The 17,675-nt window shown below is 41.0% G+C and overlaps 1 protein-coding gene across 1 annotated transcript in view; it reads left to right on the forward strand.

Annotated features, from left to right (window-relative positions):
• Nucleotides 1-17,675, forward strand: part of RTF1 (RTF1 homolog, Paf1/RNA polymerase II complex component) — a gene marked incomplete at both ends in the record, with an annotated part of 54,469 nt that overhangs the window by 18,431 nt on the left and 18,363 nt on the right. Inside the window, 3 exons of the mRNA XM_084239886.1 lie at nt 8,868-9,015; nt 12,459-12,663; nt 17,524-17,638. Coding sequence (XP_084096012.1) covers nt 8,868-9,015; nt 12,459-12,663; nt 17,524-17,638 — 468 coding nt within the window. The remainder of the gene's footprint in view (nt 1-8,867; nt 9,016-12,458; nt 12,664-17,523; nt 17,639-17,675) is intronic.

Raw genomic sequence — 17,675 nt, forward strand, 5'->3', positions numbered from 1 at the left:
GGGCAGGATCACTTCTGTTTCACTTTTGTTTTTGTCTCCATAACCAAAGTCTAAACTTTAGTAATTAAAATTTAGATATTCTCTGTGTTTTCCAGGTAACTATATATGAATGTTTGATTGTAAAATACAGTAGTTGTGGGGGCCTTCCTCCTGGCACAGGGGTTAAAGACACAGTGCTATTCAAGCTATCAGTATTCACTGCAGCACAAGTTCAATCCCCAGCCGGCCAGGGAGCTAACCCACATGGCACAGCAGACCTCTCCTGTCTTGCCCACTGCTCAGCAGTGTATTTCAGTAGATCTGCCTGTTCTTTTCCCCACTATCTATGGTGAATCCTCTCACCCCTACCCCTACACCTCTGACTTACACCCCAGTTCTTGTATGCATAAGTAAATAAATCTTCCAGGGTCTCCCTGGTGGCGCAGGGGGTTAAGCACCACACTATGAAGCAATCCACAGCCTCTGCAATACGAGTTCAATGCCCGGCCCTCCAGGTAGCAACCCACATGGCACAGTAGACCTCTCCTATCTCACCCGCTGCTCCCCTCAGCAATGTATTTCAGTCTGCCTGCCTGTTCTGTTGCCCACTTTGTCTTTGGTGAGTCCTCTCACCCCCTGCATCTCTGGCCTGTACCCCAGCTCTTGTATGCATAAATAAATAAATCTTTTAAAATAAATAAATAAATAAATCTTTTAAAAAATAATGCAGGGTCTGCCCTGGTGGCGCAGCGGTTGAGCACTGGGCTGCAAAGCCGCCGTCAGCCTCTGCAGCACCGGTTCAATCCCTGGCCGCTGGTGAGGGTCCCACATGGTGCAACAGACCTCTCCTGCCATGCCTGCTGCTCCCCTCAGCGGTGTATTTCGTCACTCTGCCTGTTCTGTTCCCTACTCTGGCTCTGGTGAATTCTCTCACCCTCCCGCGCTTCTGACTGTACCCAGTGCTTGTATGAATAAATAAATAAATCTTTAAAAAAAAAAAAATACAATGACTGTGTGAGTCTCCTCTGAATCTGCCCACACTCACTCTTGAGTGTGTACTTTCATCTACAATAAGCTTCTTTTCTAACTCACCAAAAAATAAAACATAGTTGGGGCCTCCCTGGTGGCATAGGGGGTTAAGCGTCAGTACCGGTAAGCATCAATACTGTGAAGCCGTCCACAGCTACTGCAGCACAAGTTTGATACCCAGCCAGGGAGCTACCCACAAGGCGCAGCGGACCTCTTAACCATTGCTCCCCTCAGCGGTGTATTTCGGTCAGTCTGCCTGTTCTCCCCACTCTGGTGAATCCTCTCACCCCCCACACTTCTGACCTGGACCCCAGTTCTTGTATGCATGAATAAATAAATCTCTAAATAAATAAAGAAAGCATAGTATTGTCTTTCATATTTTAAATAACTACATAGTTGATAGAAAAGAAAGTAAAATTATTCTTCATTTCTTTAGGCTGAAATTAAATAGCTTTTAACTCTCAACTCGTCTAACCATTCTCTACCTTTAGGGAAAGAAAACATCTAAATTGTTCTCCTGTATCACTTTGCTCCCTACTGTCAAAATGTAGAATGATGATTACTGAACTCTTTTTTTTTTTTTTAATTTTTTAAAATTTTTTTTTAATTTATTCAAGCACTGGGGACAGTCAGAAGCGTGGGAGGGTGAGAGAATTCACCAGAACCAGAGCCGGAAACAGAAAAGGCAGATTGACTGAAATACACTGCAGAGGGGAGCAGCGGGCGTGGCAGGAGAGGTCTGTGGTGCCATGTGGGACCCTCGCCAGTGGCCGGGGATCGAACCAGTGCTGCAGAGGCTGCGGGCAGCTTCCCAGCCAAGCACTCAACTGCTGCACCACCAGGGGAGGCCCGATTACTGAGCTCTTTGACCATTGCTTTGACTTAGCATAACACATATCTCCTATAAAATCCTTCAACTTTAAAAACTCCAAGACGTAGAGATAATCTGGACTCCCTTGTTTCAGATAAGAAAATAGTGACTCAGAAATTCTGATTTCCTTTTACAATCATAAAATAATATTCTGCAAATTTATATAGAACTTTATAGTTTCTGGGGCCTCCCCAGTGGCACAGCAGGTTGAACGCAGCGCTGTGAAGCTCTCCACAGCCTCTGGCGTGGGTTTGATTCCCGGCTGGCCAGGGAGATTCCCACATGGCGCGGCAGACCTCTCTTGTCACACTCGCTGCTCCTCTCAGCAGTGTATTTCAGTAAGTCTGCCTATTCTGTTCCCTGCCCTGTTTCTGGTGAATCCTCTCACCCTCCCACGCCTCTAGCCTGTACCCCAGCTATTGTATAAATAAAAAATAATTGAAAAAGAAAAACAACTTTATAGTTTTTAATATGCCGTAAACTTCTTTTATTCTTTCTCATTTGAATCTCACACTACCCTGATAGATGGTCAAGTAGTTTTACTATTCGTACTTTGCAAATAAGGAACTGGTCTCAGGTTAAGGGTTGAGACTGTATTCTAATTCTTTTGATCCCTCGCCAGAGTGTAGTTTGTCACTGGCTCATCTGTTCTCCTTGAACCCTGTTTTTCTTGAAGTATTTCATTTCATTTATAATCATTTCAGGGTAACTGGGCTGGAACGGTTTCTATGTTGCGTCCTGAGATCTAGAGATATACGGTCCCTTTTAGATATAATCTCTCTGAAATCTTGACACTTCTTTGCTTTTCTGCTTCCAGGATGCTCAAAAATACTCAGCAAAAACTCAATGCCAGCTAAGTCCAAAGCAAGCACACATCACCCTGTGTTCCCTCCTGTCTTTCAGCTGATAGTTCCAGGAAGGTTAGTTGCTTCCAAGAGTGGGGACCTGCTCATATACCCCACATACATTCAGGATGGCACAAGATTATATACTATTAATCCTCCTTGTATCATTGGATAATTGCTGTCCATTAGAGTATCTGTTATATCATGGTCAAACTGCTAATTTCTCTTAATTTATTAGTTAATAAGACATCTTCCTTCCCACCTCTGTTTAATATAACACTTCCTTGCTATTATATGAGCCCTGAGTACATATAGAATGCTTGGGAAGCAGGATGTCAGTGTGTGTGTGAGTCTTGACTGACAGTGGATCCTGTCCCCATTTTAAGACTATTTTTGAGCAGTTCTCGTTAGGGGATGCTCTGACTTCTATACTTGGTTGCTGATGAGCAGGCACTCATTTTCTCATTCTTCCCTTTTGTGTGGTATATTTTAGGTCACACTTAAGGTTACAATGGAACTTGTCTTTTTTTTTTATATAGATTTATTTATGCATACAAGAACTGGGGTACAGGCCAGAGATGTGGAGGGTGAGAGGGTTCACCAGAGACAGAGTGGGGAACAGAACAGGCGGATTGACTGAAATACACTGCTGCGGGGAGCAGCGAGCAAGTCAGAAAAAGTCTGCTGTGCCATGTGGGTACCTCCCTGGCTGGGGATTGCACTTGTGCTTCAGTGGCTGTGGATAGCTTCATAGGTTGCATCTTAACCCCTTGCACCACCAGGGAGGCCCTGGAACTTGTCTTTCTATGGAGTCATAGTTCCCAAAATAAATCAAGAAATGCCAGGTATTTTCTTTACTCTCTGCTGGATGGAGAGAGCCTAAAGCATCCCTTTAATTCTGCCTTTACTGTAGACTTCTAGTGAGTCCGAGACCTGGGACACGACGGTGAGGGAAATCAGACATGGGGGACTGTCATGTCCAGCATGCAGTAAATCTTTATTGTCTTAGTGCTCATTATATACTATTTTAATTGCAGCAGGTGTAACATCAGAGCATACCATATAATGATAACATGTATGAGTGATTAGTCTATTTTCTTACTATTATCTATTTACTTCAGACATAGGGTACCAGGTGGTTAGTTCTCACGCACATAATCTTATTGCCCCCTAGCCAGAGCCTGGAAAATTCGCTCATTATTTTTGTTATTCTCAAGCTGTGGAGATGTACGCAGGTCACTTCCAGGCTCTCAACACCAAGTCCTGTCACCCAGAGGTTTTCCTCCGAGACGCATGTGTTTTCACATGCCTTAGGGACTTGGGTCAAGGCCCTTCTGCTCACTGCGCAGGGTCTCTCCATTTTGTTATTCTCAGACTGTGGAGATGTAGAAGCCTGACTCCATGCAGGTCACTTTCCAGGCTCTCAACACCAAGTCTTCTCACTCAGAGGTTTTCCTCCGAGACGCATGTGTTTTCACATGCCTTATGGATTCTGGTCAAGGCCCTTCTGCTCACTACGCGGGGTGTCCTTCAACACTTTACTCTTTAGATTCCATTTACTACCACGCTGTCATGATGAGAGAATTCACCTTCTCTCTGTTTTAGAGTCAACTTAGTAAGGCTTTTGCAGGGATAGTCAAACAATCTCTGGGCTAGTGACTAGATTAAGATAATTTCTATATTGATTTTGCCTACTATAAGCCTTGACCATCACTTTTATGGTTTATTAGAATCAGTGTTCTGGGGAGGGGAGAAATATTTAAAATATGTGCTTAGACCCAAAAAATATTCAGGAACCTTTGGTTTAGAGGAGTAAATATAAAATATCACTATTGTGATCTCTTCTCTAGAAAAAAAATTTTAGGGAGATTATCAGGACCTACTCGAATCTCTCTCTATTAAATAGGACTAATACGATTGGCTCAACATTTTAAGTGATTTGTTTGGGTGGTAGAATACAGATGATTTTTTAAAGCTTTAAAAATACTTTCCTGTTATTGGGGCTCCCTGGTGGCGCAGGCAGTTGAGCGCAGTGCTGTGAAGCTTGTCCGCAGCCTCTGCAGCGCGGGTTCCATCCCAGCCAGGGAGCTACCCCCATGGTGCAGCAGACCTCTCCTGTCTCACCTGCTGCTCCCCTCAGCAGTGTATTTCCGTCAGTCTGCCTGTTCTGCTCCCCACTCTGTCTCTGGTGAATCCTCTCACCCTCCTGCACACCTGGTCTGTACCCCAGTTCTTGTATGCATGAATAAATAAATCTGTAAAAAAAAAATACTCTCCTGTTACTATGGGACTATGGTTTTCTGTTGCTATGGGACTGATACTTTTCTCGGGTAATTGATGGTAGGAGTGCTATGGTAACATCACTCCAAGTGGGGGAGTCCTGGACTTCCAAAAATGCAAACAACAGTGTAAACCAACATTGCCTCAGTGAAAGTCAATCAATCAGATTCACTTTTGTCTAGAAAAAAAGATTCGACCTTTTCCAATGGCTACCTGACTAGAATGTCAGACAGTCTGAGAAAATGTCTAAAATATTACTTCTCTGTTTTTTCATAGCTTCTATAATGAACATATATTATCATTAAAATTAGAGATTAAGGATTTTTTTCAAAAAGACTTTTTAAATTTTATTTTCTTATGTCATTGTTAATTTTTGGACAGTATTGGATTTCTCCCCTCAGGTGCATTTCCCATAATGCTCCTGCCACCATGGCACCCATGATCCATCTCCATGGTCCCAAAAAGACTTTTTAAAAGACAGTAAAAATACAAATATCTGTATCTTCTTCTTTTTTTATTTTTTAAGATTTATTTATTTATGTATACAAGAACTGGGGTGCAAGCCACAGGTATGGGGAGGGGCAGTGAGAGGATCCACCAGAGAGAGTGGGGAGCAGAAGAGGCAGATCTACTGACACACGCTGCTGAGGGGAGCAGTGGGCGAGACAGGAGAGGTATGCCTCACTGTGTAGGTTGCTCCCTGGCAGGCTGGGTATCAAACTCATGCTGCAGTGGCTGGCGGTAGCTTGACAGTGCTGTCTTTAACCCCTGCGCTACCCGGAGGCCCAAATATCTCTATCTTCTTACTACTGAAAGAGATATTCATAAGAAATTTATTTTTAAAAGTAAAATCTCCTACATTATTATGAATCCCCTAAACCCTGTCACATATAGTTAGCTGTTGATAGTTTGCCATTGGTATGGCAGATCCTATTGAATTAGCCTCATGGGTAGGTTTGTTGTTTCATTTCTTTTGAAAATTGTTAGAGGTGGGAAAAAAAAATAAGGTAACCTCCTCTCAGGTTTAGCCAGGAGAACTGTTAAAATCAAAGCATTTTGTTTTCTTCTAGTTTCACTCTTTCCTCCCAAGGGATAAACATCATTGAATACAAATGAACGAGAGTTGCTAAGTGCAGGTGTGGCAGACTGAAGCAGATAAAGGGTAGCGGGATGAGGAAGCCACATAGTTCATTAGTATCTTCTGAATTGGATTCACCTGTGCAATTTCACTTTTAGCTCTTTTTTGCTCTCAATAATCCTTTTTTCCATAGGAAAAAAAAACAAAGTTTGGCTGTGTCGCACTTAAGAAACCTGAATCTGTAGGCAAAAGTAGACCTAGCCACCCTAATACACAGGTGACCTTGGTAGTGCAACCTTTATGCTCTCAGCTCTTCTTACCTCCTATAGAAGTACAAGAGCCAAGGTAATCCTGTTTGCTAAGAATAGGTCATTTCTGTTTTCATAACCAGCTAATTAGTATTGACTCTCTAGTATGTGTGTAGTGCTATTTCTCATATCCAAAACCAATGTTAAAGATGTCTTCTATATTATTGCCTATACAGTATCTGTATTATCAGCATAGAGAGTTGATATATTTTTGTTCAGTGGATTAAGAAATCTTGGGCCTCCCCTGGTGGCGCAGGCCGTTGAGTGCAGCACTGTGAAGCTGTCGTTAGCCTCTGCAGCACCGGTTCAATCCCCACCGGCCAGCGAGGGTCCCACATGGAGCACAGACCTCTCCTGTTGCGCCCGCTGCTCCCCTCAGCAGTATATTTTGTCGGTCTGCCTGTTCTGTTCCCTGCTCCGTCTCTGGTGAATCCTCTCACCCTCCCGCGAATCTGGCCTGTACCCTGGTTCTTGTGTAAATAAATAAATAAATCTTTAAAAAAGGAAAAGAAAAAAAATCAAACACTTCAACCCCTTTTGGATTCTTTTAAATTGACCTAAAAGGCATCATCCTTGCATAATTTAAATTTGAAATGGTTGAAAGCTATGCTTTATAAGAAAAGCATTAGAATTTCTTTCAATAATAATCTAAGTTTGGAAATGTTAAAGTTTGAGAAGTAAATTCACTTACGAGGAGAAATTGCTGTTCATTCATGCAATATATCATTCTTGAACATGTGGTTTGATTTCTACTTGTCCCTTCTCCCTCGCTCTGGAGTACAAAGATGAAATAGCAATTAAGATAACTAAAAAAAATTAAATTCAAAAATCACAAGATATAAATCATACCCTTTCATTATATTTTATCAAGGTAATCTAGTAGTCTGTGGTTTTCAAGAATAGCTCATATGGAAAACTTCTAACAAGGAAACTTCTAAAGACTACCCCTACACCTTCTCACTCCCCCAAAAATAAACTTAACTTTCTGAGCTTAGCTGTTGTTACAACAGCTGAGGTTAATGTACAATCACATTATAAAAGGAGCAAGGACTTTGTGCTTTTGTTTTAATATTAGCTGTAGAAAGTTTACATTGTATAATTAAATTTGTAATGCTGGGGGGCCTCCTCGGTGGCGCAGCAGTTGAGCGCTGGGTTGCGAAGCTGCCCACAGCCTCTGCAGTGCCGGTTTGATCCCTGGCCGCCGAGCGAGGGTCCCACATGGTGTGCAGACCTCTCCTGCCCCCCGCTGATCCCCTCAGCAGTGTACTTTGTCAGTCTGCCTGTTCTGTTCTCCACTCTGGCTCTGGTGAATTCTCTCACCCCGTGCTGACTGTACCCAGTGCTTGTATAAATAAATAAATCTTAAAAAAAAAAATTGTAATGCTGGAAAGGCAAAAATTTTTTCCCCCTCATTTTTAAGTAAATGGACATTTGGGTTGTTAACAACTTTGAATGTCATGTACAAGTTTTTATGTGGACTTAAATTTTCAGTTCTCTTTAGTACATACTTATGAGTGCAATTAATGGGCCATGTGGTAACTATATTTAACTTTTTGAGAAACTGCCAAACTATTTTCCAAAGTAGCCACCCCATTTTTCATTCCTACAGACAACGTCTGAAGGTTCCAATTCCTCTGCATGCTTATCAACACTTATTTTCTGACTTTTCAAGTATAGCCATCCTAGTAGGTGTGAATTAGTATCTATTGTGGTTTTAATGTATGTTTACCTATCATATTACATCTTAATAACTACTTATATGTTTTCTTTGAAGAAAAAGCTATTCAAATCCTTTGCCCATTTTTATATATGTTATCTTTTTATTATTTTTTTAAGATTTATTTATTTTTATTAATAAATAAAGAGCTGGGGTACAGGCCAGAGGCGTGGGAGGGTGAGAGGATTCACCAGAGACAGAGTCAGGAGCAGAACAGGCAGACGACCGAAATACACTGCTGAGGGGAGCAGCGGGCGAGACAGGAGAGGTCTGCAGCACCTTGTGGGTAGCTCCATGGCCCGGGGATCAAACTCGTGCTGCAGTGGCTACAGATAGCTTCATAGGTTGCGTCTTAACACCTTGCGCCGTCAGGGCGGCCCAGTCATCGTAATAATTTTGATGAATGTCTTTTAACTCTTAGGTCTCCAGCTTTTCCCAATAAAATCCTTATTTCAGGGCCTCCCCTGGTGGCACAGGCAGTTGAGCACAGTGCTATGAAGCTGTCAGCAGCCTCTGCAGCGCCCGTTTGATCCCGGCTGGCCGGCGAGGGTCCCACATGGCACAACAGACCTCTCCTGTCTGCTGCTCCCTTCAGCAGTGTACTTCATCAATCTGCCTGTTCTGTTCCCCAGTCTATCTCTGGTGAATTCTCTCACCCTCCCACGCATCTGGCCTGTGCCCTGATTCTTGTATAAATAAATAAATAAATCTATTAAAAAAAAATACCTATTTCAATTTTCCTTTTTCTTTTCTCTTACAGTGGACTTTTGGGAACAACAAAAATAAGAAGAAAGGAAAGGCAAGGAAAATAGAGAAGAAGGGAACCATGAAGAAACAGGCCAACAAAACTGCTTCTTCAGGCAGTTCCGACAAAGACAGTTCAGCTGAGAGCTCAGCCCCTGAGGAAGGTGAGCTAAGCTGCCCATACTTGAGAGTGAAGTACTCTTGTCGGGTTGAAGCTACTTAATCAGAAGTGGAGGGCAAAGGTGCCTACATTACAGGATGGCCTCTGCCTTCATTGCAGTGATCTTTAACTTTTTCAGTGACCTTGGATCCTTTGAGAATCTGAATGGAACAAGTAATATACATGCAGTTTTGAAGGGTTAGTGTGGCCCATGAAGCCCACCTAGGAAACCCATGAGGAGTTCTTGTGTAAGAGGCTCAATTCACTTTACTCTGAATGCCTTCTCTTTTTTCTTGATCTGACAAGGAGGAAAATCCTTGCACCAGATACAGAACTCAGTAAAAAATTGTTCTTGTTTTGGAACTAATTCCAGAATTTTTGTTAATACTAGTTTGAAAGGAAACTTGTTCTAGGACTAGAATGATCAACTTTGCATTTAAAAAGAAATAAATAACATGGGCCTCCCTGGTGACACAAGGAGTTAAGAGGAAACCTGTGAAGCTAGCCGCAGCCTCTGCAGCATGAGTTCGATCCCCCAGCCAGGGAGCAACCCACATGGTGCAGCAGACCTCTCCTATGAGTGTTAGATCAAATTGAGTCAAACGCGGTTCTTACTAAATTGCTGCTTTAGGGCCTCCCTGTTGGTGCAGTGCTTAAAGACAGCAGTATGAAGCAATCTCCATCCACTGCAGCATGAGTTCAATCCTTCGCCAAGGGAGAAACCCACATGGCACAGCAGACCTCTCCTGACTCGCCCGCTGTTCCCCTCAGCAGTGTATTTCAGTACATCTGCCTTTCCTGCTCCACACACCATCTCTGGTGAATCCTCTCGCACCTCTACCCTGTACCCCAGTTCTTGTATGCATGAATAAATAAATCTTTAAAAAAAATAAATTGCTGTTTTAGCTTAATACTCACTTGTTATATATACTGACTTTTTTCCATGCTACCCTTTGTCCTACCAAGATCCAGTTTCATTAGGAATTCACTCATCAATTTAATGACTCATTTAGACATTGGTTTTTATTTTTATTTTTTTAAGATTTATTTATTTATGCATACAGAACTGGAGTACAGGCCAGTGGTGCGGGGGTTGAGAGAATTCACCAGAGACAGAGTGGGGAACAGAACAGGCAGATTGACTGAAATATACTGCTGAGGGGAGCAGTGGGCGAGTCAGAAGAGTTCTGCTGTGCCATGTGGGTAGCTCCCTGGTCAGGGATCAAACTCGTGCTACAGTGGATGTGGATTGCTTCATAGCTTGCGTCTTAACCCCTTGCACTACCAGAGAGGCCCGATACTGGTTTTTAAATGTGAACTATTAACTCTAAAATAAGTGATATTAAGAAAATCACCATTTTTCAACCATCAGTAAAAATTGATTTACTCAAGAATTGCCAACAAATGTTAAAAACTTTGAGAGCTTGTTGGGGAACAAGATGTTTACACAGTCTCAAAGCATCTCCCTATACTAATACTTACTAATTACAAAGGAGAAAAGGGTGCCTTTTCAAAGTGACACCACCTTGACCAAGTAATCCAAACTAACATCACTAGTAATAGAACTGTCAGATACTTCCTATGCAATTCTTTGAAAAGGGCACAATCACCCATGGAGTATTCTTGCCAAAAATTCATGACCTGAATAGTTTCTTTTTTATTTCTTTTTAATTTTGCATAGAAGAACTGGGGTGTAGGCCAGACGTTCAGGAAGTGAGAGGATTCACCAGAGACAGAGTGGGAGGCAGAACAGGTAGAATTACTGAAATACACTGCTGAGGGGAGCAGTAAGACAGACAGGAGAGGTCTGCTGAGTGATATGTGAGTCAGCTCCCTGACTGGGGATTGAACTCAGACCATGGGATGATACTTGACCCCTGGGCCACCATGGAGGCCCCTGAATAGTTTTTTTTTTTTTTTTAAGATTTATTTATTTATGCATACAAGAGCTGGGGTATAAGCCCGAGATGGGGTGGGGAGAGGATTCACCAGAGAAAGAGTGAGGAACAGAACAGGCAGATGGACCGAAGTACACTGCTGAGGGGAGCAGCGGGCTCAACAGGAGAGGTCTGCTGCGCCATGTGGGTTGCTCCCTGGCCAGCCAGGGATTTAACTCATGCTGCAGAGGCTGCGGATTGCTTCATAGTGCAGTGCTTAACTATCCCCTTGCACCACCAGGGAGGCCTCTGAATAGTTTCTTGATGAAACCAACCATCCTAAATTAAAGAATATTTCATTACTGTGACTATTTAAATTTTAATTAAAAACTAATGAAATAAAAAATCGAGTTTCTCAGTTTCACTAGCCACATTTCAGTTGCTCACTTGTACACATTAAAGCATACTAGAGAAACATAGTAACCAAATGCAAGGTATGATCCTAGATTGGACCTCCTTTTAGCTGAAAAGTGACTATAAAGAACAGTATGAGAACAACTGGTAAAATTTGAGTATGGACTATATGTTTGATAATGGCATTCCATCAATATTAAAGACCTTGAATTTGATAATTGGAGAGTTGGTTATGTCAGAGACTCTCCTTTTTTGAAGTATTTAGGTATAAAGGGCCATAATTTCTGCATCTTACTCTCAGTTCAGCAAAGCAAATGCTAAACCGTATGGACGAGAGAAAGTACATTGGCAATGTTAACAATGGATGTACCTAAGTAAAAGATTGATGGGATGTGGCCTCCCTAATGGCCTAGGGGATAAGTCTCAGAGCTATCACCTCTACAATCTGAATTCGATTCCCAGCCAGGGAGCTAACCCACATAGGCACAGCAGACTGCTCCAGTCTCTGCCTGTTCTGCTCCCCACTCTGTCTCTGGGTGAATTCTCTTACCAGCACCACCCACATCTCTGCCTACACCTCAATTCTTTTTTTTTAAGATTTTTTTTTTATTTATTTATGCATACAAGAGATGGGCTGTAAGCTTCACCAGAGACAGAATGGAGAGCAGAACAGCGGATTGACTGAAACACGCTGCTGAGGGGAGCAGCAGGCGAGACAGGAGAGGCCTGCTGCGCTGTGTGTGTCAGCAACCTGGCTGGAGATCAAACTATGCTACAATGACTGCTGGTAGCTCATAGTGCTAAGACTTAACCCCTTGCACCACCAGGGAGGCCCTTACACCCCAATTCTTTGACACAGAAAGAAAGAAAAGAAAGATTTATGGGATGTGGTCTTGCAACTCTTTTGTGTATGTCAAGGTTTTCAAAATAAAGTTGAATTAAAAAAGCAAAACATGCTTCTTATTCCAGCCTAAATTTTCCTACACCGTGTTTGCAGTTGCCAAAGGCACACTCAGGACTATTAAGTGGGAATCGAGGTGGCCTTGTGCCTCTTTACCTAAGCGAGCCAGCGGGTAATGAGCACCAACACGCTGGGTCACCGTGGCTTCTGTCTTCTGTAGCATCGCCTAATGTGGTATTTGGGCCTTTGTTGCAGGTGAAGTGTCAGATTCTGACAGCAACAGCTCCTCTTCCAGTTCAGATTCAGACTCATCCTCAGAAGATGAAGAGTTCCATGACGGCTATGGAGAAGACCTCATGGGAGATGAGGAAGACAGGGCCCGTCTGGAACAGATGACAGAGAAGGAGAGAGAGCAAGAACTGTTCAATCGTATAGAGAAGAGAGAGGTGTTGAAAAGAAGGTATTTTGCCTAATTCAAGACTTGGAATTTCTTATTATTCATGTGTTAGGTACCTGACTATATACCACTACCATGGTTTTGTTTTTTGTTAAAAATTCAAATGTTAAATTGCTTTTTGATATTCAGAAGCTGCTTCAGTTTCTAAATTATTTTTGCCATATTTAAATGGTAAATGTTCTTTCTTATCTCAAATAAGAATTTCAAGGTAAAAATAAACTTCACTTTTGTCTCAGGAAATGCAATAGTCCTCAGAACTAGGATTTTCCCTACCCACCTAATACCAAGAAAGTAAAATAGAAACATTTTCTTTTGGCAGCAGTGAGTTCTATTTCATCTGGGAGCCTGTTTGTCCCTTCTGGAAACCATATTAAGTATGGTGAGTTAGCCTAGACAAGAATGTTTGGCTTTCAGTCAGCAGCAAGTAATAGACATTTGTTTTGAGTGTTAACGCTTCCAAGGTTACCTGTATTGGAACAAACATGACTGAAGGAACTGTGTTGGAGTTGTCAGATAGTTAGAGACGACTTCTAAAATTTTTATTTCTGAACTGTGGAGAGCTGTAATAAGGTTCTCTTAGGAGACCAATGATAAAAATCACAGAGTAACTCAACAATAATGTATGGCTTATCTCAAACTGGTTTTTTATGTATTTTTTTCCCTTAGATGAGTGAGACAAGTGAGAGATTCAGTGACTGTTTGTTAGTGACTTGAAGAATATTAGAGTGAGAATAATTTAAGACAGAAGTTCAGAGCCATTCACAGAAAAATGAAACTTTTGTTTAGTTGCAAGATAGTCCAATATAGTAAGTCAGAAATTTTCTCTATCTTCACCTAATAAAGGTCTGACATGTATCACATTTACCCTTCATAACAATCTTATGTGAACACCATTAGTATGACATTTTATAGCCAGTAGCACTGTTAGTAATTTTCAGCTGTTAAGAGTCTTCACCTCTCTTTTGTTTGTTTAAAGGTGAGTGCTGGCAACATAAAAGGTAGTTTGGTTGTGGAAAACACTGATATTTTCAGATAGACGGTATAGCTCAACTTAGACTCACTGGCCAAGTGATCTGAATTACTTAACTACCTTCTTCCTACCTGAGCAGCCTTCTTTGGATTGTTGTAAACCTTGCGTGAGATGATAGTGATACATAAAGAACATTATGTAAACATAAGCTATTATTAACTTCAAAAATTAACTTTATTGAGGTATATTTTATATTCCATAGAACCTATCCACTTAAAGTATATTATTTAGTAGTTTTTGTATATTACCAAATTATGTGATCATTACTACAGTTAATTCCACAACATTTTCATCACCCCAGAAAGAAATTCTATACTCATTGGCAGTTTACGTCTCTATTTCCCTCCCAAGTCTATCAACTCTAGGCAACCACTAATCTACTTTCTTTATATATAGATTTGCCAATTACTGGATGTTTTATATAAATGGAATCATGCAACATATATATAGTCTTTTGTGACTGACTTCTTTCATTTAGCATATTTTTGAAGTTCATTCCCCTAGCATTTCTTTTTATGGCTGAATAATGTTCTATTGTGTATATAAGTTCAGCCACTGATTGGCATTTGAGCTGTGTTGGTTTGAAACTTGGGAGCTTTTCAGATGAAATCTGAAATTGGCTCCTATACTCAGATGTCAGGAGAGTGTAAAGAAAGAGGCTGGGGCCTCCCTGGTGGCGCAAGGGGTTAAGTCACAGCACTATGAAGCTATCCACAGCCACTCCAGCACAAGTTCAGTCCACGGCCATGGAGCTACCCACATGGCGTAGCAGACCTCTCCTGTTTAACCTGCTGCTCCCCTCAGCAGTGTATTTAGTAGATCTGCATGTTTTGCTCCCCACTCTGTCTCTGGTGGATCCTCTTACCCCCCACTCCTCTGGCCACACCCCAGCTCTTGTATGCATAAATAAATTTTTAAAAAGGCAGACCTTATACATAAATATATATGTATATATATAAGAAGAAGAAGAAGAGACAGACCTTTCAAGATTGTCAGGGGACAGTTTTAACCAGTGAGGGAACTTAACATGTGAAGTTTGTCTTGGGCAACCACAAGATGAGTAGATCTCCATGTCCACCTGCCAGAATCCTAGAAGTTTACATAGAGCCCTTAACTGTGTTTAGTCACATATATTTAGTCCAAATGACCTCAGCAACACATTGCTCTCTCAAAGCTATGTCCTTGAAAACAGTTCCCACATGGGAACAATGGACAGAACATACTTTTTAAGGACAGAAGAGGTAAGGAGCTTCCATTTGTGCAGGTTTGTACCATTTTAATGGTAGCTGTGCCATTTGTAACATTTTAATGGTAGCTGTGCCATTTTACATCCCCACTAGCAGTGTATAAGAGTTTCAGGTTCTCTACATCCTTGCCCTTTTTTGATAATTGCTATCCTGGATGTAAAGAACTATCTCACTGTGGTTTTTAGTTGAATTTTTCTGATTTCTAATATGTTGAGTATCTTTTCATGTCCTTGTTGGCCATTTTTATTACGTGGAGAAATATCTGTTCCACTCCTTTGCTCATTTTTTAACTGGGTTGTCTTTTTGTTGGTGAGTTGCAAGAGTTCTTTATATATTCTGAATACTAGGTCTTTATTAGTGATATGATTTGCAAATAAATTGTCCCATTCTATAAGTTGTACTTTTTATAGTGTTGTTGATATACGTTTTTTAATTTTGATCTTTAATTTTCTTTTTTTTTTAAGATTTATTTATTTATGCACACAAGAGCTGGGGTACAGGCCAGAGATGCGGGGGCTGAGAGGATTCACCAAAGACAGAGTGGGGAACAGAACAGGCAGACCGACTGAAATACACCGCTGAGGGCAGCAGTGGGCAAGTCAGGAGAGGTCTGCTGCGCCATATAAGGGTTGCTCCCTGGCCGCCTGGGGATCGAACTCGTGCTGCAGAGGCTGCGGATTGCTTCATGGTGCAGTGCTTAACCCCTTGCACCACCAGGGAGGCCCAGATCTTTACTTTCCTTGATCAATCTTTTAGTATCATATCTAAGAATCTAATGCCAAACGCAAGATCATGAATATTTAGTCCCTATGCTTTCTTATAACAGTTTGATAGTTTCAACTCATATGTCATTGGTTCAACTATATGGTTCAATATATATGGTTCAACTCATATATGTCATACTTATGTCATTGGTTCATTTTGACATCATTTTCATATGTGATGTGAAGTAGGAACCCAGCTTTATTCTTTTGTATATAGATATCTAACTGTCCCAGTACCACTTTGTTGAAGACACTGTTCTTTCCCCCTCTGAAATAATTAATAATTAACACTCCCCTAAAAAACCAGTGGATCAAAGACAAAAATCACAAAGGAAATTAGAAAATAGTTTGCATCAAAATTAATAATGCATCAAAATGAAATATGAAAATGAATACATCAAACTATATAATTCAGGGCCTCCCTGGTGGCGCAAGGAGTTAAGACGCAACCTATAAAGCTGCCCACAGCTCCTGCAACACGAGTTTGATCCCCTGGCCAACCAGGGAGCAACCTACATGGCACAGCAGACCTCTCCTGACTCGCCCGCCGCTCCCCTCAGCAGTATATTTCAGTCGATCTGCCTGTTCTGTTCCCCACTCTGTCTCTGGTGAATCCTCTCATCCCCCACACCTCTGGCCTGTACCCCAGCTTTTGCATGTAAAAATAAATAAATCTTAAAAAAAAAAAACTATACAGTGCAGCTAAAGCAGTGCCTGGAGCAAAATGTATAGCCTTACAAATGCCTATATTACAAAAGAAAAAATATTTTAAAAAGAGTAAATTCATAACTCCCCTCTCCATTAATAAAAGTACATGAACAATTTTAATAATGAGTGAAAGGAAGGTAACAAAAAATATTAGGTAATTTATTTATTAAGAACTAAGTAAAAACTGAGTTAGGATGTTATGAGGAAGAATTTTTTTATTATATTCCTTTATTCCATAATGTTCTTAAATTCACACACACACACATTTCTTTTTTCCAGAGCCTGATATTCATAATGGGGAGGAAGCCTATATTGCATTTGTTTAAGACATAAATATATTCTAAGAAAATAACATAATGAAAAAAGAATGTTTTGAAAATATTGCCTTTTATAAATTTAAAATTAAAAATAATAAAATATAGCCTTTGTCCTGACCAGCTGAAAAATATGACAGTGCTCTCTGGCTTCATTGCATTTCTTTTTTTTTTTTTTTTTTTTTAAAGATTTATTTATTTATTTATACAAGCACTGGGTACAGTCAGAAGCGCGGGAGGGTAAGAGAATTCACCAGAGCCAGAGCGGGTCACAGAACAGGCAGACCGACGAAATATACTGCTGAGGGGAGCAGTGGGCACAGCAGCAGAGGTCTGTACGCCATGTAGGACCCTCGCCGGTGGCCGGGGATCTAACCAGCGCTGCAGAGGCTGCGGGCAGCTTCTCAGCCCAGCGCTCAACCACTGTGCCACCAAGGGAGGCCCCTCATTGAATTTCTAACAGAACACACTTGGAGGTGATCCAGAAATAAATTTTCTTTTAGTATGTGAAAGTTGAGGCAGAGTTGTATGTCTCAAAAACATAAAGATGAGTACAACAGTATCTTTGAATAATTTCTCTCATTGCAAATGTATTCCAACTTAATGCTTTCAAGTTCTTTTAGTGTATTTATATTAAATATTTTTAATGTACTTATAAGGTACATTGGAGTGTCTTGCAAGAAGCAAAAATGTTTATTAACTCCTTCCCCCTACTTATTTCCTTTTTCCTATCTAATAGAAACCAGTCTTTACAAATATTTCATTGCCACTTAAAAACCAAACAAATATCTTTTAACCAGATTTGAGATCAAGAAAAAACTAAAAACAGCCAAAAAGAAAGAAAAGAAAGAAAAAAAGAAAAAGCAAGAAGAAGAACAGGAAAAGAAAAAGCTGACACAGATTCAAGAATCTCAGGTAGGAGACTATCAATAGTCTTTGTTATCCAAAGAGT

Source organism: Talpa europaea (genome assembly GCF_964194135.1).
Source record: "Talpa europaea genome assembly, chromosome: 8".
NCBI classification, from domain to species: domain Eukaryota; kingdom Metazoa; phylum Chordata; class Mammalia; order Eulipotyphla; family Talpidae; genus Talpa; species Talpa europaea.